Here is a 27831-nt window from a genome sequence, read left to right as displayed (position 1 = left end):
GTTTCATCTATTGTAGCATAAACAGTTTCTGTGTTTGTAAAGCTTCATTTGGAAACAATCTGTACCATTTGCTAGTATAGAATCAGATTTTTTGTGTGTTGTTTAAATGTCATTTTTTAATGTATAACATAATATGTTAAATAAAAGTATAGATAGAGAGTAATGGCTTTCAGAGAAGTCTCATGCATTTACAATTATTAATAAATGTTAACTGTCTATCAGTTACAGCTATGATCTGTCTCACTCCCTTCAGTATAATCTTACTGTTCTGAGAATGCCACTTGAGCTACTGAAAACCGAAACAAGTCAGACCCGACAAGAGAGTTTTGATATATTTGAAGATGAAGGACTTTCAGCACAGGGTGGAAGTGGTAAGCAAATAAATCTAATAAAACAAAATTTGTTGGTCATGAGTACATTTAGAATATATTCCATTTAAGTTTACTTTTGAGAAACAGTTGTTTCTTCAATATTAATCAGTAGTCAATAAAGCAGTGAATTAATAAAAGATTACATAAAGTACCAATTAGACATTTGAATTTGAACAATGCAATTTGTAGACATGATCAATCATTGTTTTGGTAATTTACATTGCAGTTCAGGCAGATAATTGAGCATGCTGACATTTTTCAGCAATTGATTATTGAACTGATTTGTAGTATTCTCAATAGGATTGATTTACAAACAGAATAGGAAGCAATAACTGGTTAAATACTAAACCTTTTTTGTTTCATTTTGGGAAACTTACTGCAGAGGAATTGTATGAAGTTAGTATCAACTTGCTGCATCAAACACTGTCAGGAAGCCCAAGAATATTTGTTGATTTTGGTTGAAAACTACAGCCTTCACTTTGGAGCTGACATACACACATCAGACAAAAGATTATAAAGATGACCAATCAGACTTGAAAATTGTTTTCTCTCCCTTATGCTTTGCCCTTCCAACTCTGCCTCCCTCCCTCCCATTCCAAAAAATCAACCCTACCCTAAATTCTTAATATTGGATTTCATTCTGTTGAGGCTGATGTTTCTAGGTTTTATTATCCTGTGACTTACACTCATCATCTGAACACAATGGCAATAAATTGTGTTTTGTTTTTTTTTTTAATTTTTATTTTTTGGTATTGTGTCACCACTTTTTTTTTTTACTTGTTTAAACATATAATATTCTAATTTCTGAAATGAGTAAAGACTCAAGTTCCAGATGTATTGGAAATTGAATTTTAATATGCAGCCCAACAATAGCTGTGTTTCTTAGTGTCAGCACAAATTAAGAAAACCAGACTAAATTATGTAAGAAGGGGAGGTAAAATACTTTTTTTTTAAGAGGATAAAGGCTATTCACAGTCTTCCAGAGCTGATCCAGAATTGAAAAGCTTATATAGTCCTTCTCTGGGAGTATTTTTGTCTGAACTGGAATTCACAACCTGATTTCTTTTCTTTTATTATCAAATCCTCCATTACCATGCAGAGATCTCTCTTTAGTATTGGAAGTAGCAGAAACTTCTGCACAGTGTGTTGAAGACACTCAAATACTACAGTGACTGGCAACCATATTAAAAATTTACATCTCAATAAATGCTGAACTTCAGCAAGTGCTTCATGTTATCTGTGTTTGGCAAACTTCAAGGATACGAGTAGATGTTATGCTGGGTTGCAGCCGAGGGTAAATAAAAATAAAGGTCCAGTGACCCCATGTTTAAAAAAGAGTCCAATGTAATTGAGTTTGTTTCTTAATCGTTAATGCTGTTTCATTGTAACGACTTCTAGGTGTATTTGGAATTTGCAGTAAACCTTACGAAAAGTACGTGTGGAATGGGAAGCTGCTGGAGGCAGTAAAAAATACTGTTCATCGTGACTGGCTGCTGTACATCATTCATGGATTTTGTGGGCAATCAAGTATCCTTTTACCCTTGTAACTAATGGCAGTTTATTGATTTAAAAACTTTGAATGTGTGAAATACATTGAACTATTTCTTTTTAAGGTCACCTTTTAATTTTATAATTATCGATTGTGTTTTATTTTCATTACTTCTCTAGGCTTTGCGGCTAAATATGGTTATGTTCTTTTTATATGGTTGTGATGCAAGTAGGCTGTATTCTCACAGAGGCACTAAGTAAGCATGGACTTCAGTAATAAAGAGCTTGAGAAGATTTTAAGGCTCAGCTGTATCTTTCAAAGATATTTGAGGAAGGGCAGAAAAGCTGAACAGAACTGAATTGCTGACATAGAAATGCCCTCTAACTAATCCCCTTTAAAATAGTTTTTTAGTAAGTGAGATTTGAAGAAAATCTTGACTTTACACTGTTTCTTTCGGAAGATGATGATAGACCTCCATGACTTCTGCAGCAATTATTTTAAATGTCTCTATTTACATAATAGTACTAGGAGAAAAAAAAATAAAAAAATGCATATCTCATTCCAAAGAAATGCCATCTCAATATCTTAGTTGATAAGAATTTAGTAAATTACGGGGATGTTAGATTTTAATCATCAACAGTATAATGCTAGTTAAAATAGACATACTTCTCTTCCATATGTTGTGAGGAGGTACTGTGATGTAAATTCCCTTTTCAAAATGCTTCCAAAATGATTGTTGAAAAGGGCAATATTTTCTCCCAACTGCAAAAGAAATTTGGAAGTGATACTTATCTCTATAAGGAGATTTTAGTAGAACAGATGTTTTGCACCCCAACTTTTTTTCCTAGAATTTATTTTTGCTCACTTGAATTAAGCAAACAAAAATCAAGTACGACATGTAAACCTTAACTTCTCTTTCAAGAGCTGTTAATTTATGGTCGCCCCATATATGTCACTCTGATAGCCAGAAGATCAAGCAAATTTGCTGGAACACGTTTTCTGAAACGAGGAGCAAACTGTGAGGTAAAATAAGTGTGATCGCAGTGTTGTGTGGTAGTTCCCCCTTGTCCCCTAACAGAAAACGTGAACCTGGATGACTAGTGAACTGATACGTTTAGAGGGTTGCTATGGCTTTGGTTGTAAATTATATTATTAGATAATGTTACTAAAACTATCACTACATTTTAAAGGCAGGTAATAAAGCTTTCTTAAAATAGTAATTTTTAATTGGAAGTTCTTTATAGCATTTATGTTATTTGCATCAATAATGTTATTTGTCAAATAGAAAAAAAAATAGATCAAATACATTTAGGGATAAATGGATATTCAGCCTTCATTTGTGTTGTCACTACTGTGCTTTGGTGTCTTACAGCTTAATTGTGCTCCATCTGTAATGATCAGTTCTCTGTAATGCATGCAGCTCTGAAGTGTCATGTCTATTTCATGTGTGTATTTCTGTTCATTGTAGGGGGATGTTGCTAATGAAGTGGAAACTGAACAAATCCTTTATGATGCATCGGTTATGTCATTTTCTGCGGGGAGTTATTCTTCCTATGTTCAGGTTCGAGGATCTGTCCCTCTGTACTGGTCTCAAGATATTTCAACTATGATGCCTAAACCACCCATAACACGTATGTACAATTTTTTCTTTGTAATAGGTTATGGCTAGCACTGTGTCCTAATGGAACACCTGAGAGAGTAAATGAAAACTGAACTTGTAAAATGAATAAACTGTCTAAGCGTTTGTTTTATGGGAGGCTATCATTTAAGGTAAACAGAGTTCTTTATAATAAACATAGTGGCTTATAAACATTCAACCATATAAACAGCTGCATTTGATGAAATTGAATAGAAAAAAATCACCATCTTAGACTTCAATGTCAGATGTGGAATACAAAAAAACTTACATTTAAAAATGTCAGCTTTCTTTGTTCTTATTGGTTTGTATACAGTTATGTATTTTATCTTAAAGGGTTGTGGATAAAATTTTGAACCTGTTGAAAATGTTGGAAAACATCTGGGTTAAATTTAATGGGGCCAGAATAATTGCTCTCTCTAAGTATCTCACAAAAGTTTTGGTTTAAAAGTCACTTCCATTTATGAAAAATGAGGATTTTTTAACAGCTTTTGCATGAAAAGAATACATAATTATATCATTATAGAGACTTAGTAACTGTTTTGTGAAGAGTACATTTAAGGGAAAATTATATAAGTGACTCTACAGCTCTCTTAATGTGATCTTGAATATATGTATCTGTTGCAGTTGACCAAGCAGATCCTTTTGCACATGTTGCTGCTCTTCACTTTGACCAAATGCTTCAAAGATTCGGCTCCCCCATTATTATTTTGAATCTTGTGAAGGTACAATATTTTGAATATGTTCTGTATGTTTTGCTATTTTAAATACAATATGCTGTTCTGTGGAGTCTCTGTGTACTTTTGTTTGTACTCTGAACTAACGTTAGCTTGTAAGTGGCATATTTTCTTCGTAAATCTAATCCTATGCAAGAGTATACATAATTTTATAACAGCTTCCACTGTAGCCCTTCCAAAAAAAAAAAGTATTTCCCATTTTTGTAAACTTCTTATAATTATGTTTCACGTTTTCAGGTTGTTGCTATTACCCCTTAGATAGGAGTAAGTCCAAATAAATTTATGACTAAATCTAATTTACTATTAACTTTCTATGATAGTAAGGTTCCATGCAAAATGAAGTTTGTAGCTTTCTTGACACAAATGACTGAGTTTTTTTGAAATATCATAATAAATGGTATTTCACTTTGTTTGGTCTGGTAGAGTCATGGGTGTATGGGCAGGAGACAAAGCTGAAGCATCTCATACTGGTTAATGGGCAGTGCCAGGGGCAGCAGGGGTGGGCTTACAGGGAAGCTCCTTGATTGCTGCAGTAATTTTGTTAACTGCTGTGTGGAAGGCTGTGGTAGCCAAAGCCTGGAATCTGGGTGGCACTGTAATTCTGAGTATTATATTTTGTGTTTGTGGTTGTTTTTTTTGTTTTCCTGTTCTGATTCAGCCATTTTCTCTCATGGTATCTCAAGCTGGGCAGGTTTGAGCTTGCTGTTGGAAGGTGGGAGGTATACCAGGCAGCAAAAATAAGAGAGGAGGAGTGGACTCCAGACCCTGGGAGTTTACCCAGTCTCAAACAGAATTTCTAATAAGTGAAAATAAATCTCAAACATCTGAGTATGATGTCAGAAGAGAATAACAGTGTAACCTGTTTTTAAAATTAGTTTTATTTGCTACAAGGCAGAAACCATAAATTCTTTTTACATTTTGGCAGCTTTAGTAGAGCAGATGCAAACTTAACAGTTTGATTTTTTTTTCCAGAATTTCTGTCATTTTATTTGGTATTTTCTTCTGATAGCTGGACAGTGAAGGTTATTTTGTATATCTTACTGCAGTTTTTTCTCTTTAATGAACTGCTTCCACATTCTGTTTCAAATTGATTTGTTTTGCTTGAATATCTTACTACTTTTTAGGCTTTAAAAAAAAAAACAAACTATCATTTCATTTATCATGTAGAACTGTATTCAGTAGAAAAAAGGACCTTTTATCTGCTTGTAGGATCCATTCCTAGTATGAAAAAAGGTAGGGAAAATACAAAAGGAAGACTTTTAAAACCCAGAATTGTAATAAATGGCAACTAGATGACCTATTTTTTATTTCTAGAAGCTTTCCTACATAGCAATACTTTTAAGACTGTCCAAGAGTCTGTGGAATCAACTTAGGATAGCATTTGTTGACAAGAAAATTTTCTCTCTTGCAGCCATAGATTTCAAGGGCCATTATTACAGTGTGAGTCTAGACTCACATAACCTTGACATGTGAATGATTATATGTCTTTATTCACAGGCCTTTTGATACTACAGCTGAAAATGCATCTCTTTCTTTCCCTCAAAAAAAAACCAAATCATCTTTGCATGTTGCTTTTGCTTTTACACAAATGCTAATGATTTTTGTCTCCAGTACTTTTATTATTTGATTTCTTAAAAGCTGATCAAATGTAAATCTACTTCACGCTTTACCTGTCTAGCCTGGAAGTTTGTTTATCAGTAACAAATGTATTAGACTTTCTTTGGGTTTGTTTATTTATGGCTACAGTTATGTATTTAAATCAGTCTTCGTAACATAAGTTCAATATAGGTTTTAGTTTAGACTAAATTGAGAGAAAAGCTATTTTATAAGAGTGCCAAAAACATACGGTATGTTCAGAGAATGGCGGTGTAATTCTAACTTTTGTCAAATATTTAGATTATTCTCTATTCTGTTTGTAGTGCAATTAGACTAGTTACGCAGATGTGCCAGCAGTGGTGTGGTGTACAGCTTCCAATTCTAATTTCTGTTAATGACTAAAACATTCAAATACACCACTGAAGTGAAGTAAAACTACTCATGCTTAGCTTTTTTTTTCAGTGGCATTCAAAAAAGTGACAAAGTTTGCTCTAAGATGGTTGAGATAGTGCTGTGCATTGATTGATTCAGAATGTACTAATGCATAAGAGGGATGTGAGTCTGTTTTTAAGATAAGCATGCACTGCTACTATATGACTGTTTAATTAATGCTGCTTGTTAACTGACTGTTTATTGGCTTAACAGACAAAATGTTTGCTAGATTTTTTATTTGTTTTTCCTTGTCTAAGCTATTCTACTTGAAGAAGAACTCGTGATACTTACTGTTTAATTTAGAAGGCATTGTTTAGGTTTTTGTTTCTCCCATAGACCCTTTTATTTCTCCCCAAAAATATATCTAGGAAATAAATGGGATAACTGTTAGAACACAGGTATCAAATATGCCTGACACTGCACACCTACTGCTAGTTCTGATTTTAGTACAGTTATACCCTATTTGATGCTGATACATAGTATCACTGTGATTTTTCACAGATTTTATCAGTTATTTCACTTAAGAAAATATTACTAATATAAGTTGATATTACTCTGATATTGTTCTTCAAATTCAAATGCTCATTTTCTGATTTTTATGTGTACTATGTGAACATAATTTACTATTTTTGTTTATGTCTTGTTTCTGCCTCATTCATACCAAGCAGGTAACACTTAAGTCTAGGTTAAAGAGTCTGTGTTAGAGTGTATCAGTCTATAATATATACACAGACCTACATATGTAAGTGTAAAGGTTACATATGTTTGTTAATGAAAGTACTGACGTTAACGTCCTTTTCTTTTCACCAAAGGAACGTGAAAAAAGAAAGCATGAAAGGATTCTTAGCGAAGAACTTGTTGCTGCTGTGACATATCTCAACCAGTTTTTACCCCCAGAGCATGCAATTATATATATTCCTTGGGATATGGCCAAATACACAAAAAGGTAGAAAAGGTCATTCATTGTATTAGTGCTCTTAGCCACAATTCAAGTAACTATATGATTTCAGTTAAATTTAGCTTAGGAATGATGGGAGAGTCTTATTAAGATCTATGGACAGAATAAAACCTGACCTTTCTGGAGGTTTTTTAATGTTCAAATATATAGCATCATACCAAATTGGAGCAAGGCCTAAAAACTTTGAAGTTCTCTGCAAAGGAAAGTTCTAGAGAAAAGTCAACAGCATTCTCTTTTTATTTTGAATGAGTCAAAACACTGCATTTTGTCAGGTATTTCATACCAGTCTGGAATTTATTGAGTTAGAACATTCTTTTTTAAGGAAAAAAAAAAGGGAGGAGGGGTGAATCATATCAATGTCTCTTCCATTTCTGCTTTCAAAAGGAAATGAGGATAATAAGGATATTGTATTAATTTCAGTGTTATAAAGCATTTAGATTTTAGATTATTTATCGTGGCAAATATATTTAGTAACTTTTATGATTTTTGACAATAGATTGTTGTACTAGTGTCATGTGAAAAGGATTAATGTTTTCATAAATGGTGAAACATTTACAAGTAGGAAACATTTTAAATCTATAAACGCAAATTGCTTTTCTTCAGTAACACACAATTCAGTTTTGAAGTTGTGTGGCCTGCCTATATCTACTGTTTCGTATGATACCAAAAATTCCAGATGAATAACAAGAATGGTTTTATCTGCTTTTGGGTCTCTGTTACTGTATCAATCTGAGCAAAATAATGAAAAAAATAGCTTAATTCAAAGGATAGGGATGTAATTAAATATTTTTAATGGAAAAAAAATGCTTTGAAAAGCAATCCTAACTATTTGAGATTACAAGGTGGGAGTTATGGTAGATAACATAGATGTGAATGACTATTAATTTGAAGTTTGACTTGGTTTCACACTTGGTTTTTATTCTAAAATGTCATTGTGCCCAGTTACGTTAGGTCTCTTTCTGTTATGGTGAAATAACAAATCTCAAAAGAAGAGTAGATTTTCTTTCACAAGATATGCTAGATGTAAGTTCTTGGGCTCTGTATGGAGCAATGCTTCATATGGGGAATGATACCAAGTGATCAAAAGATGCCCCTTCCAGCTGTAAGATAAGTCTATATTTATAACCACACTAGTACAGATACAAAAAATATCTGAGGGCATTGAACAAGATTAATTTTTTTATCCAACCAAGAGATACTAAAGAATGAAAGATAATGTGTCTTTGCCTAAAGAACTGACCATTTCAGGAATGCTGAGATTGTTTAAACATGTACTTTTGAAGTAAGTTTTCTGGGAAGTAGTATTGTTGGAAACATTTCAAAATAGTACTTCCGTCTTAAGATAAGCAGTTGTGAAAAAAGAAGTAATTTTTAACTTCTGTTTACACATACTTGTTTTCAAAGTTCTTACTAAAATGTAAGAACTGTACTAAAATGTCCTCCACTTGAGTAATAAGGTCTCAACTAATGGATGGATGCCCTGATCTGAACAAACTGGTGTAGGAAAATGTGAAGAACACACTGAAACAAATGCTGCTGAGTAACACAGCACCTTGCAAATAAAACCAGGGCATGCAATTTAACATGAACATTTATCCTTTTCTGTCACATTCTTATTTTGTGGTAATCACAAAAACTTCAGCAGGGAAAAGTGTGCCATATTAAAGGCAAAGAGTTTTAGATTTTTGATTCCAATTCAATTTTATGTAAAATGGTTATTAATAACTAAACAAAATTGCTCAATGTTTGTTTTCTAGGTCTGCAAACTGTAAGGAAAAGTGTATACATCATTACTGTTAGATAAAAAAATCTGATGGGAGTCTTCAATTAAATCATTTTTGTTATTAAAAGACTTCCAAGCAGTGAAAATTGTTGAATATTAATGTATCTTTACTGTGTTTTTTTTCTCTTCTCAGCAAACTTTGTAATGTGCTCGATAGATTGAATGTGATTGCAGAAAGTGTAGTAAAGAAAACTGGATTTTTTGTGAATCGACCTGATTCGTACTGCAGTATTTTGCGGCCAGATGAAAAGTATGTATTCTTATACAGATGTAGAATGAATAATATCTGCTGTCTGGAGAGTTGTCTGGAATTTCTACTGTCCGTTTTAAGGCTTCACTTAACATGAAAATATATGCTTCATTATTAAGTTTTAGCCAAAAAGGATTGTTGTCAAAGGCACATGCTAAGAAATATAATACACTGAAAATTTTGTAGTCAGTATAATTATGCTGCTGTTTCTCCACTTAAAGTGAATTCTTATATCAAACCATTATTTCTAACTTGTATTCTGTGCCATGTGTATTTATATAAAGCTTTTTTTTTCCTTAACCAACGGAATGCTAAATTTGAGGGTAAATTTTAACAAAGAGAACAATGAAGTAAAAAAGTTCAGAAACAATGAAGTAAAACTCAGAGACTCTTAGAGCTTTTTTGCTATGCAGAACAGTAAAAGTGGCAACTGTAAACTAGCATGAATGAGGTTGATGCATCCTTGTAATGCTGTGGGTTGTAGGGAGAGTCTGATGAGACTCAAAAGTAGTGCATAAGCTAGTTAACCCTCCTAGCTTGAAAATAATCAGTCGTTCAGGGTTTACGTGCATTAAGTATAACTGTTCTTCTACCTCAAAATGTCATTAATTTCAGATTTGTGTTCGCTGCCTCTGGGGTACAGCTAGTGCCTGTGCAGAGTAGCAAGAACTGGACAATGAATAGTATGTATGTCTAGAATCAGTACGAAGGCAAACTTTAAATCAACCAGCGTGTGCTACAGAGAATGTTTTGCCTCTACCTCCCAGTCACTGGCACAGTACCTACTTCTTTCTGTTTTTACACTTGGGACCCATTGAACAATGCTTGTGTAGCTCAAACTCTTTCTTGAAGGAGCAAAAGAAATATTTCATATGGCTTAGCAACATTTCTACTTCAAGGCTAGATTTTGTTTGTTGTTTTTTTTTTTTTATTATTTTTTTATTTCAGTGTAAATACAACACCTTACTAATGCACAGAGCTTTCCCTGCTTTCTTCTGTTCAGTGATTCCAGTTTTGCTTTGCAGCAGGTTTTTAGTTGACACCCTTTTTCACTGAGCAGATCTATACATGGTATGATCTGATATATTTTTAAATGATTTGTAAGTCATTCTATTCTATTTCTCTTTCAGGTGGAATGAACTTGGAGGTTGTGTTGTTTCCACTGGTCGCCTGCAGGTACTAAGATAACATACTTCATTATTTCATAGTTGTAGTGATGTAAATCAGCACTCAAAAAGCACCAGCAAGCTACTTCATGTAAATACTTGATTAGAGATTCACAGGTTACTCTCTTAAAGTAATATTTATAGTAAACAGAATTATTGGAGTCCATCTGAGAAACCTAATTGGGAAATAGGGCTTTAAGTTCTTGGGTAGTACCACAAAATTGCTGGAATTATATTTTTGTTGAATGTAGTCTGAGAAATGTTCAGATTTTAGAATAGTTGTCACTGCTACATAGTCTGTAGTACTACCCAGGTAGCAAAAGTTAAAATACCAGCTTTTTAACAATCTGTATAATACAATATTAGATAGGAGGGGTGAGAACTACACATACTTAAGTCTGTTGACATTCACACACGTGAAAATGAGTATTAAATGCATTTTTGCTGCTGCTGGAATGTTCTGTACATTGTTACAATTATTGCCACTAAACGAAAATACAACTAGAAAAACTGCTTTGAGGTCAAAAAAGTGCAGGGTGATAAATTATTTAGTAACGGATTAATACTTGAATGTTACGGTTATATACTCTGAACACAGGATGTGTTCTGGAGAAACATCAATGCCTTTTGACTTGTCATTCATTACTTTGTAGTTCACCTAAGCTGGAAAGCATGTGACCATTTCTTTACTAACTGAGCACACTAGGATACGGTCCTTAAGGGCAGATAAACAGCAAAGCAGGTAGAATTTGGTCTGTTCTAAAATAAAGAAGCATATCAATGTCATGTTTTTTTTTAATGCTAGTCTTACAGTTTTACCTGTATTAGGGGTATGATATTTTTTTCTTTCTCTAAATTTAATCATTTGAGGTTGTCACCACAGGAGTACTGCATAAGCATTTAAATCATGATTTGTCTTGTCTTGGGATAGACAGCTCGTGTCACACTCAAAATGTGCTTCTTTATTAAGACAATAAACATTTAGATGACTATCACAGATGTAACCATATAGATATATATATTTGAGTAGAAGAATCCCCCATGCTACTATATTAAACATTTTCTAGCAGCTGTTCTTATTCTATAATAACTTCTTTTGTGTGCATTACGGAATTGAGGAGTGGAGGTGCAAGGAGCATTAAAGTGTGTATGACTGTGACCAAAACGTTCATACATGTTGCTTAAGATACGGGAAGCTTAAAATACAAGCACCATCACAGTAGAACCACAGCAAGCAGGCATGCTTTTGTGCAATAGTTAAAGCGTATTTGAAAATCAGACCTTCACTGATGCAACACACTCTTCTTAAGGTAAATTTTTACGACTGTTTATGAGTTGAAAGATTCGGTTTGTGTGGTGAGAGAAGCAAGAATATTTTGGAAGTTGGCCTTATAATAGTAATTTAGATTGCTAGAGATTAATTTAAAAAAAAAAGTCTTTGAACAAGGCTTCAGTTCAAGGCTTGAACTGACATAAAATTTAGTATGTCAGATGTCATAAGTCTTAGGATAGCAGGAAAAATAGTAATCATGAGTGCAGTAGCTTTTTAATTAAAAAAAAAAATAAAAAAATAAAAAATTGTCTTATCTGGATTGCCTTACCAGACTGGAGTTCTCCGAACCAATTGTGTGGACTGCTTAGACCGTACTAACACAGCGCAATTTATGGTGGGAAAATGTGCTTTGGCATACCAGCTCTACTCACTGGGACTGATTGATAAACCTAATTTACAATTTGATACAGATGCTGTTAGGTAAGAAATACTACTTCAGTGTGTCAATTTTATTTTATTCTTTTGTGAAGGGACTTTGGAAAAGTATTGTCTGTGTACAAGAAAAGTGCATTTCTTTTTCTATTGCAATGATTTCATATTTATTCATCTAAGTCAAAAGTCATTCATGTTTGAAATCTTCTTGAGAAAATCCAGGCAGGTTGAAAGTTTGCTACTCTGAAAAAGTGTGTTAATCATGTTTCTTAAAACTTAACTGCTTGGCTTCATTCTCTTTATGTACCTAAACTTAGACTAAAGAGTTTCCCTCTTAAATAACCATAACAACAACAACAAAGTCTCTAGTAGTCATTCATTTGCTTCATGCAAAATCTAAACCAAAAATGAAAACTGAAATTGATACATGCTTTTCTACAGAATGCCAAACTGATACTTGTATAGAAGCATCTTTGTATCTGATTTGTATCTTACCTTGCTATTTCCTACTTTTCATTTGAAAAATGTTATGCTTCCTGATTTATTGAAGAAAGGAGTTTTCAGCAAAGTTGTTCTCTCCAGTCAAATATCAATGGCACTTATTCAAGCATCCTCAAACAAACAAAAAAAGTTAGCATTTAAATTAAATGCTCTGGAGGTGGGAGGAAGCTAAACTACTTAACTTGTGAATGCACTTTGGAAATTCCTCTAAGGATCTATGAGGCGATGCATCTTTATTCCTTACAGCTGTAGTAATGGCCATGAAACTTACAGCTTCATTGCTGTCTTTGTCTACTGGTTTGTTAGTTTTAGAACATGGATGTGTAACTCATATTTCTAGAAACAAAATAGCACTGCGTCACATGTTTTTCTCAATCCCTCTCCCCTTTACTTGAGATGTACCTTTAGCTCCTGTCCTTTCTCCTTTGTTAGCGTCTGGCACTGGCCTGGTGCCAGGAGCAGGTAAGTTGTACAGAAACAATCTCACTTGCAGCATGCTGGCTCACTGGGCAAGCAGTGGCTTTTGACCTCTGTCTGATGGCCAGCTGGCTTTCTCAGTGTGCTAGCAATACCTTTCATACACCATGTACCAGCTGCTGGGTGCTGCGTCTTTACCTCTGAGAACAAGCAACTGCTGCAGTTGTTGTGCAGTCCCTGGGGACTTGGTAATTGGGGCTGTTGGCTTCTAACCACAGGGGATCAAGAGTAGATGGACATGTCTTCAAAACCACAGAAACAAACTGGAGATTCTCATGGGTGGCATCATGAGCAGTGAACAACTATATGGAGGCAAATGTGTTTGGTTTGGTTAAGCACATCTTTTCGTACTTGACCTTGGGCAGAAGATTTGCTGGACAAGTGTTTTATTTTTACAGAAAGTGATTTGTTGCTTAGGTGCTATACTGATGTGAAATAAAATAAATGTCCACAGGGTTGAGGGTGATAAGTATATTAGTTTTCTTCTTTTGACTACACTTTCAGTGTATTCTAGCCAGATGTCCTCCTTGTCATTGTCTTGCTCAGGCAGGGCCATAGTCTCTATTTCTGAGAAGTGTTTATTCAGTCTTATCTTTTAGACTGGGTACCATTTATTCTGTAGTGTGAATGTATTCTGGTATATTACAAATTAGTGAAAATCTTAATCTCATCCTTTTTAGTAGTTATTATGTCTGAATGAAGAATACAGACACAGCTTGAAGTTTCAGAGTTAACAGGATAATAGCATGTTTTAATGAAATATTTGTTTTTGTAAACTGGAAAAGTACCGAGAAGAAAAGGTATTGCTTGTTACATAGAAAAGCAATTGGATGTGTGAAGATGTCTAAAGTTCTTGTTTTCTTTTATTTCCAAGTGTTATTTTGAATTTTAAACTTTATTCCTTTTTTCTTCTAAAAGCTCTTTTCAACAGTTTAATAGATGCCACATTTTGCTTTTCCTTCAGATTATTTGAAGAATTGTACGAAGATCATGGAGACACACTTTCTCTGCAATATGGAGGTTCTCAGCTTGTCCACAGAGTAAAAACCTATAGAAAGATAGCTCCATGGACTCAGCATTCCAAAGACATTATGCAAACACTCTCAAGATATTATAGTAATGCTTTCTCAGGTAAATCTAATTAAGTCCTTTCCTTTAAGCCATTATTTAGAAAACATCATGTAATGCTTCAATAATCAGTACTATGACCTTATGGCAGAGATCCTCTCTACTATGATTTCCAAATAATTTGGTAAAAACTGGTGGATATCAAATGGATATTATGATTTGATGGAATCTGTATAGCATATCTTATTCGAAAGTGTGCTGTATCATGTAACCTTATTTGGATAAGTTAATGAACTGATAGAAGAACTGTTTAGTGAATGTACACAGGTAGCACTGAAGCTGCCAGTGCCGTGACATTTGCAGCTCAACAGAGGAGCAGGTAGCTATTACAGAGCAGTTGAAGTGATAGAGAATGGCTTCAAAAATAATAGGACACTGGCTAAATATAAATTCTATGCACAAGTAGAAGGCTGCAAGTGGAATAGTTCTCAGAATGGAATTTGGTATTTTGTATAGCATCCAATACTCCTGGGGACTATCATGTGGGATATAGCTTGTGGGATTCCTGGGGAAAGCAAGCTCTGATGCACATAATTGTTACGCATGAATAGAAACTACTAATTATTAAATCTGTGGTAGAAAGGGCAAATAAAATTGAATTAAAAAAACAAGCCCCGCCAAGTAGATAAACTATTATTTAAGATAAATCACTTGTAAAACATTAGCTTACTCCTTTACTGGCATGTGTCACTTATTCATACAGTTCTACTTGGCTATGGAAGAGGGAAATTAAAAAAAAAAAAAAAACACCTTGAAAAACACTGAGTCATATCTTATGCAAAAAGTTTTAAAAAATGCCTAGTGTTTTTAGAAGTTATGAGAAAGATCTAAAAGAACAATCAAGGACAGTCTAGGACTGTGTGTCAAGACAGCAAACACTGAGTGCTGCTGTGTTCTTAATATTGTGTCAGTCCTATTACTCTTGGTCACAAAAGCTTCACTGCTAAGGAACAGTGTTGTAATTTTTTCTAGTTGATTTTTAGTAACCATGTTAACTTTAAAACAGTGAGATGGACTCTGGCTGAAAATACTCGGGTACTCTGGTTCCTTTGGCTGAAGTTACTGCTTTTATTAGTGACAATTTTGTGTATGTGACAAAATGAGAGCACGCAGCATTTCAAGTATTGTTTCTAATGGTAATTTGCATATCATATTTGCTCAGATTAGTGAGAAATGGAGAGCTTGTTCATTTCAGTGTTAGAGTCGCTTATTATTTGCCATGGTAAAGGTATGGTTTCATCAATTCTTATAAACAAAGGGAAGCATGTCTGCAGTATCACCTGTTCTGGGAAGTACAAGATGGAGAAGAGGAGGCTCAAGGGGATCTTATCTATGTGCATAAATACCTGAAGGGAGGGTGTAAAGAGACAAGAGATGGGTTCTTTTCAGTGGTGCCTAGTGACAGGACAAGAGGCAGTAGGCACAAACTGGAACAGAGGAGGTTTCATCTAAACATCAGGAAGCACTTCTTCACTGTGCAGGTCATGGAGCACAGGCATGGGTTGCCCAGGGAGGTTGTGGAGTCTCCCCCTTGGAAATCTTCAAAAGCTTCCTGAGCATGGCCCTGGGCAAGCAGCTCTGGGTGTCCCTGACGGAGCAGGGGGTTGGAGCAGGTGGCCTCCAGAGGTCCCTTACAACCCTAAATACTGTGTGATTTTGTGAACTCCTAAGCTGTTCATACTTATGGCAGACACTGAACTGGTTAGATGGAAGCTTTTGGAAACAAGCTTTAGGAGAGTTCCAGATCATCATTTGAGGACTTGGTCTACTTGCAAGTATAGTCAAAACTGCTGTTTTCATAATCAAAGAATTTGTTCTGAAAAAGGTGTTACAAAAAAGGAGAATTAATTTTTTCATTCTGCATTCTCTCTTGGCACAACAGTAAACTTGCGGCTGAGTACACAAACAGATGTTAGTCTTTACTGAAGTCAATAGCACAACGGAGACTTTCATAAAGTTTCTGCACACTTTCATCAATTTCCTTATGTTTTTGGTATTTGATCTCATTTGAGCCAAATATGCTTTATGCATTTCTTGCGTTTGAAGATGGTGTTGTTGAAATGCAACATTCTGTTTTAATTACTGCATGTTTAATATGAAATTTTAAGATTAATTTCAGAGATATGTGAAGGTTCACTGTCCAGCACTGCCTGTTGCTCTTCAAGTAGTATCTCCAATCTGTTACTGAGACAAACGAAGAGAGATCACTTCCTTATGTTTCTGATGTGAGAAACTTCTTTTTAATGCTTATTATTTACCAGTAGTAAACAGGCACAGAAAGTTATAGAAATCACGGAAAGTGCCTTGCCTCATACAAGATATCAGATTCAGAACAAGATTACAAATGGTCTGCTAACAGTGCCTCCTAAATATGCCACTTAGCCACTCTTGCTTTGCTTATTGTAAAAAAATGTAATTATAAAATTAATTTTCACTTTCTAAGAAGATGGTTTCCTCTGTTGACCTCAAAGCTGTTAAGATAATTACCAGGAATTAAGTTGTACAGATGATAAAAAGTAAGACATGTAATGGTAAGGTGTTTTGCCCAGAGATACTGATGCGGTAGATAAGACAGACTTCTAAGAAAGATAAGACTTAGACTTCTAAGAAAGATACCTTTGAGTGCAGCTTGACCCTAGTTCTTGTGCAGCTTAGCTTTCCTGTAGATTTTTTGTATCTATAAATTTGTAATATGTCGCCTATATAATAGAAGAGTGCAGAATTACAATATATTCTAACGATCAGTTTAGTAGCTGAAGCATAGAAGAAAACCAAGTTTTTCTTCTAAGAATATGGGACAATGAATTTTAAGGTAACTAGAAAAAATTTTACAGGTTTAGGCAAAAATTCTGGCCTTTTTTCCCATGCACGTTCTTAGCATGCATGTTTTTAAATTTAACATTTGAAAAAAAGTAGAGGGTATAGTGTAGTTTGAGAATTCATCTGTTGAAAGTACCCTGGCTATAAACAGGTAAGTTGTACCAGAGATAAGAAAGTCATCTAGCTAAGAATTACATGTTCCTTCAAAACCATCTCTGGCAGGCATTCTGATTATCTGAATTCTAACATTTTTCCTTTGTTTGCAATTGAAAAATTAGGGAATAGTATTCCAAATAATACTCTTTTAGCTTTTATGCCTTTAGAAAGTAAGGTGACATTACAGACTTCAGTGCTGGAGTTGCAACATGCATAATAAGCTTCTGGAATCTGGAATAATCTGTTTATCCACAGACAGGACTGGACATAGTAAACCACCTTTTAGTGTTGTATGAAAATAAACTTAATTACTATACCCTTTTAGTCATGGGATGTCACAGTCCCAATTGTGTTGAATCTCTCATGATTTAGTAATTTGTCATGTAGTGCTGTTGCAAACTCAGATTGAGAGCAGTAGATTATTTTTGGCTAATTGAATTAAACATCCCCCTTCAGTTCCTGTTTTCTCAAATGGTCTTAAAATGTGCTAGTCTACACGTACATTGCAGTATCTTTTGAAAAATCGGTGCAGTCTTTCTACTTGCTTGTACATAATTATAACATTCAGTGCTAACAACGAAGTAAGAAAACCTGTTTGCTCTTTTGTCTGCGCTCCGCTGTGCATTGACACATTCTTATTTATTTTTGAAGAGATTTTCCACCTAGATAAGAAAATTGATCTGAAAAGCTCAATATCCTGTATTCTCTGCCTACTGTGTCAAAGACAAAAGCTTTCATTATTTTTGTTCAAAATATATCATAAGATTGTTCAACCCTTGAAGTAAGACTGTAAAGAGGGGAAGGATTGTCTCCTTTTGAATTAACTACCTGCTTCCCAAGTCTCATGCATATATGTTACCTATATTCAAATTGGGCGTTGAAAAGTAAATCAGAAAGACATTTTCTGACAAATGTCTCACTTTATAGTTACAACACTACAGCTGAAACACAAAATGTAGAAGAGAGTTTGTGTCCTTTTGCAGAGTAAAATTTAACAGCAGAGTCATTTTTTTGCTACAGAAGAAAAGTGGAAAAGCTTTAATGAACTGCTGCCATAGACCTTTTTATACAGGTGGTTAATTCAGTTGGTGTGGGTTTAGATTCAAGCTGTTTTTCATGGAACAAATTTCATTTTGTTTCATTTAATTTTAGCATCTGTCATATAAGTAGTGACATAGTTTGTTAATTGAATTTTGTTGTTTCACTCTGATTTAGTTAACAATTTCAGAATACCTTCTGTTCATGGGAGGTGAAACAATGGTAAATGAACAAAGGCACATCTCTGCCTTCAGTGTTTACATATCACACCAGTTTTAACCTATTAACCAATTAATTAATTTTGTCTTGGGGGTTCCTCCAGTTACTATGCTCAAGGTGGAAACTTCTCTGTGTTGTTGGATCTTGTTAAGCACTTTCTTTAAACCACTAAATAAATAATTTAGCAGGAAGAAAGAATGTATGTTATTGCTTGTGACTTTTCCTTTCTGTTTATTACTCAGTGTCCTTAACAAGTTTTTCTTTAAAAAAGATGTTTTTACTGAGTTTTGCATAGCCTTCTTGCATAGGTCCTGGCCTTCCTCATTCTCTGCTTGTGTCTTCCTGTGCTGACTTAACACTGGTAGATAGCCAAACACCACACAGCTCTCTCACTCCCTCTCCTCAACAGAACAAGGGGAGAAAAATACTATGAAAAAGCTCATGGGTTGAGATAAGGACAAGGAGATTGTTCACCAATTACTGTCACAGGCAAAACAGACTCAGTGTAGGGAAGATTAAATTAATTTATTGCCAATTTGTAACAATAGAGAGCAATGAGAAGTAAAAGCAAACTAAAAACACCTTCCACCCATAATCCACTTTCTTCTATGCTCTCCCATAAGCAGTCTGGGGAATGGGGACTGTGGTCAGTCCCTAATACTTAATCTCCGACTCTCCTTCATGGTCACTCTTTTCCCCTGCTCTGCTGAGGGCTCCTCCACAGGCTGCAGCGTGGAGATCTGCGCCATGTGGGACCCATGGGCTGCAGGGGGACAGCCTGCTCCACCAGGGGCCTCTCCACAGGCCGCAGGGGAACTGCTGCTGCCTGCCTGGAGCATCTCCTGCCCTCCTGCTGCACTGACCTGGGGGTCTGCAGGGCTGCTTCTCACTCCTCACTCTCCCAGCTGCTGTCACACAGCAGGGTTTTTTCCCTTTCTTCAATCTGCTCTCCCAGAGGCCCACCCAGCATTGCTCACTGGCTTGGCTTTGGCCAGCAGCAGGTCCCTTTTTGAGCCATCTGAAGCTGGCTCTGCACTGACATGGGGCTGCCCCTGGTCTCCTCTCACCCCTGCAGCATCTCTTGCCATGTAAACCCAATACACTTTGTTAAACTGTGACACTGTCTTGCAGAAGTAATATGTTCTGAAAGCCCTAAGGACCTATGTATGCTTTTGAGTATTACTGTGTAAGAATTAGTAAGCTGATCCTCTTAAGAAAATAAATAAGGTGAGCAGCAAAAAAGAAGGTAAAATAAGTATATTTTTGTGCAGTGCTCTGAAGGGACAATAAAAGTATCTGGAAGGAGTACTGGAGAGAAAAGAAAAGAAAAAAGAAAAGAAAAGATAAGATTCCAGGTGAAGGGCTCTCTAAGTAGGGAGGGGATGTGGAAAAACATCAACATTTCCCCTTTCTTTCACTTTTCCTGGTGCCCTGCCCTGCTTCACCATGTGGCTGCTTAATACAGAAGATACCATATCCAAATATTGACCCCAACATGTGCACTTTACTGTAAAGTTTCATACTACCCTATAATCTTGCCACCAGATTTCTATATAGCGCTTCATTTGTCAGCTATTCGTGTGTCTGAATTCCCTGTAAAAACACTACGCGTTGCATGGGGGAAGAGATGTGGGCTGAGATTTTGGTATCACACCATTGGTTTGTGGATTCTGTTGGTTATTTTACCTGCTTTTTGGTACACTGAGAATTCACAGTTTGTCTTTTTGCTGCAGTGTGTTGCTAAAGGGACGCTCATCTCATAATACTCTTTCTGAAACACGGAGAGAGCTGAAGAAGTAATGCTGTCAGAGTGCCTCTCTAGTCTGAACTATTCCGTGTCTGATGATTACTGAAGTGCCAACAGAAGTGGAGACGAGAGCTTTCCACATGCTAATTTCTCAGGGCTTAAGTAGAGCTCAATTTCCCCATATTCCCCCATACCTAAAGATCTTTTCCATGTAAGCGTCTTCTGCTTCTCTACATCTGCTTGCAAATTTGTCGCCCTCACTGTTCACCATCCCCAAGCCCTCACCTGACTCCTGTATTTCCTCAGATCTGTTTTAACTCATCCTATCTGCAGCTGGGTAGTGAGGGAGATTTCAAAGATGTAGATGAACAACATTTTTTGTCATGCTTCATCTACAGTGGCCTGTAACTGCTGGATTTTGTATTTGCCTTATTAATGTAATGAAGCTTAGGACATGGTGATGGAAAAAAAAGTCCACATTTTTAAAAGGTGTTTATAAAGTTTAATCATTTTACTGACTGTTCTGTAGTAAAAAACAAACAAACTAAAAACAACAACAAATTCTTAATTTTTGTCTGCTGAGGGAAATGTGTGCATTGTATTGGTTGTTGCGTAATTTCAGGAATTACTCTTCTGTTATTGAATGTTTGGTATCTGACTTCAGTGTATTTGGTATCTGCTCTGTAGACCAAGTCAAAATGCATGCACGTGTTTTGTGCGTGCACATACATGCAGAGGTGGGAGACCAAGCTGCAGGATGAGATCTTACCTCTGCCAAGGCTGCAGGCAGAGCTTCTGCCTCAACATTGGTAGAGAAGCCAAGGAAAGAGGCAGCACTGAAACCAGCCCCACGTGCACTGCAGCGTGGCAGAAAGTCAAGTCTAAATGAAGTTTTGTTGTGTTGTTTGAAGCCCAGAGGTCCCTGCGGGAGTCTTAGGACATGCGTGCGGGGTCTGTGAGGAGAAAATCTAACAAATAAGCAGCTGCCTGAAGGAACTTGGGCTCTGCAGTGCCAGTAAGTGTGTCTCTTATCTCACAGATGCAGACAGGCAAGACTCCATCAATCTGTTTCTGGGAGTATTCAAGCCTACGGAAGGGAAGCCTCATCTCTGGGAACTACCTACTGATTTCTATTTGCATCACAAGAACACCCTCGGTCTATCCCAGACCAGGCGAAGGTATTTTGATGTTCTGGTTTTTTGTTTAGTGTTGCTCTAATAAATTTTAAAAATGCATGCTGCTAACCAAATAATGTGGTCAACCTGTTGAAAACTCATTTTCTTAATTAACTACTGTTTTTTTACACTTTTACAAACACTTAAACAAACAAAAAAAACCTTCAAGAGATTACCAGAAGTGTTGGACGTTGGTGTTTTGAAGGGTTTGCTTTAATAAGTTATTTTCCTGCTGTACTGAAAAAAAGAAGGTTCATTTTGCATGAAATAGTCCTGCAGTGTGAAGTGCTTCACTGTCTTGCTGAAATACAGTTAGCAATGCCCTAGTAAGCTGCATACAGGTGTGGTTTTGATGGTTGAATGTATTAAGTTGGTGTTGTGTTGGGTATTTTTATGCACATAAACTTCATGTATATTTTTGTCTAGTGCACTTAGTCTGCTGCTGTGCTTACCAGGAGGCCCATCATTTTTTACCTTCCTTTCAGCCATGTCTGGCCTATTTTGAAGATTTGTTTTCCTTCAATTGCATCCCATCGTAATTGCATAGTAATATACAGAAATAATAGAGTTGAAGTTTAAAAACTGTAGAGTCATTTTTAGACTGATTGCTTTGGAATGTGGAATAATTTCATTAAAGATTGTAAATGCTATGTCTAAGAATATGTTTTCATTTTAATAATAAGGACAGCACTAGGCTTTTTGCTACATACGTTTTATGGATTTTGTTTTGCATTTCTGTTTGTTCTACAAGTTATAAAGCTCTGTACCACTAATGGTGGATGCAAATATCTGCATTTAGATTTTTGTCTGGGGATGAGTCCAAGCGTTTAAACTGTGCATATGGTCCCTGTTGGCTGCTTGTTCCATTAACCCATCATGATAGGACAGTTCTTAAGTTTTAGTCTTTTTCTCCTGTCTCCTGAGGCTTTTGTTGAGGCTAGCTCCTATCAGCCATGTAACTGAGTGCTAGTTCAGACGTGAAACATGCAAAATTCATTTTGTTGCTTACTGGTTCCAGACATTATTGTACGTCAAAATGAATTCAGCTGAACAAAATGACATCTCCATGTAATAAGCAGATAGCAAAAAAAACCTCTTGTGAGTGATTTTTGCTTGTTTCTACTGAAGTATTTTGCAAGGTCTTCAGATAACTTCTTCCTGCCTCTCTGTTAGATTCCTTGGGTAGAGGAGCAAAGGAAACAATGAAAACAAGGATATAGAAAGAGAATGAAGATGTTTCCTGTCATTGAAACCTCTTATGACTATTTCTGCTTTTCCTATATTGTATTTGTCTCTGCATCAGGAAAAAAAAAAAAAAAAAGAGATTTCATAATGACTTTCATTATTACTTTTGTATAATTTGTGACTCACATGAAAGGACAGTGAAGATGGAAAAGAAGATTTTCTTTTGTCTTTTTTACTTAAATTAAGTAAATTTTTAAGTAAAAAATTTTACTTAAATTTTTTACTTGTCATTTGTGCAAGCAACAAGACTTGGATATGTCTACACAGATTCTGAAGGCACTGAAAAAACTGTCTTGCTATCATGGCCTGATATAATACTTTATCAAGAGATGAAGAGGTGGGACTGACAGATGTAACTCAGTCTTTTCTGTTTAGGACATTCACAGTTGTTGGAACTGAAATACATTGCCCTACCTGTTTTACACCATTTGTGAAGTCCCACTGACAAACCTCTCCCTGGGTATGGGAATACACCCATTGCTTGTGCTCCACATAGCTACATTGACATCAGTAGGAGATAACCGCTGTGTAATACTGTGATAATACAGCCCTTAGCATCATGAATACACATGTATTTGAAATAAAATCAATGAAGATATGTAAATATGTTTTCCTTCAAAGTAATGAAATAATAGAAATTGTCAGAGTAATTCAGAGAAAATTTTGAAGTATGTTTGAGAAGAGAAAATCAAAATATGTAAATATAAAAGATAAAACATGCTTTATTTTAGACGTGCTGTTTCCTTTGTTTTTTTTTTTTGTTTGTTTGTTTGTTTTGTTTTGTTTTGTTCTTTTCAGAAATACTGAATAAGCTTCCAGCAGGCCATGTTTTTTTGCTATTAGTTATGCCAACAAATCATTCTTAGACTTGAGACAGCTGTCACATTAAAATCTATTTCTATTTGTACAAGTCAGTTGCTTTGAAAATCTTCTGGTTTTATTTATTTATTTTCATTTACCTTCATTTCTTCATACTGTTTTCCTAAATCTTGTGATCTAAATAACAAATGGTGGTGGGGTGAGGGTTGGAATCTTTTTTTTAATTACTTTTTTTTTAAATAAGAACAAGAAATATACATGTGAAGTATGCTTACTCCATGGCTTGTATTCTTCATTGATTTCTTTATATACTTTCAATATGTCATAGGAGCTTAATTTTTAGTCCCATAGGTAGGGCAGATGTACTTTGTTCAGTGGAACAAAACCACTCTGCTCCCCATACCTGTTGTACAGTAGGGGCCTGTTGAGAGCATCTATTCAAGGATAATTCTTTACTTTCTTCCACTTGATTATAAGAAAATGTTTACCAATGAGACTGTATGGTTAGATAACTGTTAAGTGCAAATCCTTAGATTGGATGCAAGATGAGATCTGTATCAATTCTGACTGTATTTCCTGTACAGCTATACTTACTGGTGGACCACTGATGTGCTGAAGCATTTACCTCTTCCTTTTGATGAAGGTATGAACTGTATTTGCTCTTTTCCTACTGTAGACACTACAGTGTCTTATTTCTCTGGGATAGTGTGGAGGATATCTTATTAGGAATTGTCATCATGAAGGGAAATCAAATTATGGTGGTTGATAACGTGTACTTATGAAAGATGTGCTTTGCATTTCCTTCATATTTTCTTGTCTTAGAGGGAATAAGACTCTAGAAAAATGCCTGCTAGGGTGGATACATAAATGGGCTACTGTTTACCTAGATTTTTGTAGAGTCAGTAACTGTTAGTAAAAGATTTTTTTTTTTTCACCCAGTGACATGTGCTGAAAACAGACGCAAGCTGACAGTGAAGAAATTCCACAAGTATGAAGAGGAAATTGATATCCATAATGAGTTTTTCCGGCCATATGAGTTGAGCAGTTTTGATGAGACCTTCTGCTTGGCAATGACCAATTCTACACGGTATATTTGGGATGTTTTGGGAGTATCAATCGTGAACTGAAAATTTGAATTCATTCAAAGTGAATGAATGATGCATTTGATTAATTTGCTTAAAGCTAGGTAACAGGGTAGATTTTTTCTGAATCTTCAAATTTAGCCAATTCTTAGAAACTAAACCATAATACTAAAATGGAAAATTAGTGCTGAAAAATTCTGTTACGATAGCACTTAAATTTACAATTATTTTCCACTATGGAGTATGTAATATAAGGGCATTTGTAGGCTGAGAAATGGGTTTTCTCTGTGGACTCATTAGATCATGGAGGCTACCATCAAAGCAATTGTTTTTTAATTGTTCTGCTTGCATTTTACAATTTTATTATTACTTTTTTTAGTTCACCAGGTTCTCAGAGCTGGCTTGGTAATTTTTTTGTTGGCAGCAACCAGATGGATATTCTAAGCATAATCTTAATCACACTTTAGCTAATGATTTCCAGGCAGATTATGCTTCATGTAGCTTTTTGACCCAATTTCAGTGTTGGCAGCATTTTGAAAACAATGTATGTGAGTCACAGGGCTTCATCAGTACAGGAGTATGCCATTGCTCTAGCCTTCTTGGCAAGTGGTAATGTTTGTAGCTGTTTCATGAGACCAAATGAAGCTATGGAAAACTTTTTAAATATGTAGTAGGGGTTTTATATGCACATGACCCTTAACTTGTAATGACAAAGTTCTTTTCATGCATATATATATATATATATATATTATTTTTTTTTAATTCAAAGGTAAATGTTAGAAGTAGTTCTTCCAGATCCATTTTTTTTGTGTGTGTGTGTGTGTTCAATTTTGCTTATGGTGAGGTTTTCTTTTCTCTTTTGCCAGGGATTTTATGCCTAAGAATATGGGGATTGATCCAAGCCCATTTACTGTTCGTAAACCTGATGAAACTGGAAAATCAGTGCTGGGGTAAGTTAGAAACAGAAAATTTTGTTCTGGTTCAATAATAGTGAAATTGCAATGCAAATATATAAACACTGTGTGTTTGCGTAGTATATTCTCTGAGAAATAAATAATCGTTGATGGTATACTGTAGAAGTGTATGCTTTGAAAATCACATCTAATTCATGATTTGTATTTGATGCTGGGAATTCTTTATTCAGATTGTTTAATCTTTTCTATTTAAGTGAAACTCATAAGGTAATTTTTTCTAGAATGAAGATACAGAACTTGTTAAAATTTGATCATCTCTTGGTACTGGTACCAACTTTGTATTCGCTATTGTAGATGGGCCATATATCGTTGCCTTACACGTAAATTTTGTATAAGTAGAACATATCCTGAAACAGCAGTAACTGACTATTTCAGCATAGTTTTTGATCAAAAAAATAAAAATGTTACAGGAAAATATTTATATAAAATTATATAAAACAGTTATACAATAGTTACTGGGACAAATGAATGTTTCATGTAGCTGCTTTTGCATTCTGCTCTTGCATCGTTACTTCATTTATTCCATCATTGCGTTTGATCTGCCAAATCACGTAAGAGCTGTGGAACTCTTCCAGAACCACTTCATTCTCTCTTAGATACCTCATATTAAGGAAACGTTTTATCAGTAGTGACTAAACCTGTGCCGTCACAGTGTTGTAAGTTCTTCTGAAAACTTTGCGTTCTGTTACAAGCTATAAAATTTGACTGTCTCATAAATAACATCTGTTATGCCTTGACGGTGAGAGACTCACTGTCCATAAATGTTGAGCAGTCTATGCTTATCACTAGCAGAACCTGATTTCATACAGGTAATGTTCCCTGGGAATAAGCAGAAAGACTGTTTGATAGTTATACAATTTAACTCTTCTTAGAACTGTGCCTGTTTGTATGCTTTTGAAAAAAAACTTTATGCTTCTCCTTTAGTATATTTTGGACTAACTTCTGTCCAGCTATACTATGAAATACTTAACCATTTTATATCTTTCTCAAGTTCTTTGCTTCAGGCTCTCCACTCTGACTTTGAGGGATTGTTTCAAGATAGATAGCTGGATCAGAGCCATGATCCCTGGGTATTTCTCATAAGGCTTTCCATGCATTGGCTAACGTCCTGACCTAAAATGTGGCTTCAGCCTTCCACCTTACCTTAGAGATATTTAGCCCTTTAGATGGGAAAGAGATTTTATTTCTAAATGCAACAATGCATGCAACAGTGAGTTATTCCTATTATTTCGTAGCAACTTTATAGTCTACAGGTCTTTCAAGCAGCTTCCAGAAAAAAAGACTAGCAATCTGTCCTGTAATGCCCTTTTGAGGGTATAAACTTCTCCAGCATAGTCCAGGCAGGCAGCAAGATCTTTTGAGAACAGAATCATGCCAGTGAGATGATTTCCTCAGTGTTTTCAAGGTTGGACATTTTGGATGTAGTTCTATATCCCTGCTCTTTCTATTACTACAATTTCATATTCCCCAACTTTTCCATTTAGGGAAATGCTGTGAAATTGCTGACACAGCAATCTGTCATTCTCAGTAGAAGAGTTTGTAGCTGGGTGTTATAATATTGAATTGTTTGTTTTGTCACATCCAAGCTTCTCTTTTCTCACTAATTTTTTCAATCTGTTCATTGTCAGATACCTTTCTGAGACACCTGTTTCAAGAGGAGTAATGGTCTAATGGATATGAGTGCAAAAAAAAAAGTGATTCATTTAAGAAATATTTTTTTTTCCTACAGAAGCTATTTCACAATTAAAAAAAATATAATAACATGATGGTATCATCACTTTTCTTAGGTCACAAACAGCCTTATTTGTAGTATGGTAATACTGACTATTTGTAGTATGGTAATACTCAGTAAATTCGTAACATTTATCAGTGGAGTTGTGTGTTTGTTTTTCCTGACATGTGGCATATGTGCCTCAGTGTCCTTATCAGGTCATGGTACCAGAATTATATTTGTTTCTTCTTAAGCCATACTTTTACAATACAATGCCCACGTCTGATTCCTCCACAGTACTGGAGGCGTTTTGGTAGATGCTGGTACTTGGCTCATGGCCAGCTCTGTAGAAAAAGGAAAATAATCATTTACTGATGTCTAGATAACTTCTTCATAATAAGTTTCTCCAGAATACGTGGAGTTTTGTTTTTTGTTTTATAGGGCCACTAGTTGTAGTCTCTTTGCCTTGCATTTTTTTCAGCATCTTCTGATTTATTATGACATTTCTGGAGGATTTGATAATCTGTTTTCATCTGTTAGTGTTGTGGTCCCCTAGGACAATTAGATGTTGGCCTTCTCCCAGAAGATTTGGGGCCTGAGAATAAGAAAGTTAATG

At 35.4% G+C, this 27831-nt stretch overlaps 1 protein-coding gene across 2 annotated transcripts in view; it reads left to right on the top strand.

Annotated features, from left to right (window-relative positions):
• FIG4 (FIG4 phosphoinositide 5-phosphatase) overlaps positions 1-27831 on the top strand; it is a 65559-nt gene that overhangs the window by 13637 nt on the left and 24091 nt on the right. For both annotated transcript variants that reach the window (XM_027454722.3, XM_072036111.1), the window contains exons 6-19: positions 223-371; positions 1770-1898; positions 2783-2883; positions 3329-3491; positions 4124-4221; positions 7074-7207; positions 9136-9252; positions 10383-10428; positions 12023-12171; positions 14066-14232; positions 21249-21387; positions 24033-24091; positions 24388-24535; positions 25397-25480. In XM_027454722.3, coding sequence (XP_027310523.1) covers positions 223-371; positions 1770-1898; positions 2783-2883; positions 3329-3491; positions 4124-4221; positions 7074-7207; positions 9136-9252; positions 10383-10428; positions 12023-12171; positions 14066-14232; positions 21249-21387; positions 24033-24091; positions 24388-24535; positions 25397-25480 — 1683 coding nt within the window. The remainder of the gene's footprint in view (positions 1-222; positions 372-1769; positions 1899-2782; positions 2884-3328; positions 3492-4123; positions 4222-7073; positions 7208-9135; positions 9253-10382; positions 10429-12022; positions 12172-14065; positions 14233-21248; positions 21388-24032; positions 24092-24387; positions 24536-25396; positions 25481-27831) is intronic.

Source organism: Anas platyrhynchos, chromosome 3 (genome assembly GCF_047663525.1).
Source record: "Anas platyrhynchos isolate ZD024472 breed Pekin duck chromosome 3, IASCAAS_PekinDuck_T2T, whole genome shotgun sequence".
Classification (NCBI taxonomy): domain Eukaryota; kingdom Metazoa; phylum Chordata; class Aves; order Anseriformes; family Anatidae; genus Anas; species Anas platyrhynchos.
Note: the sequence above shows the minus strand (reverse complement) of the source record. Positions and strands in the feature narration are given on the sequence as shown.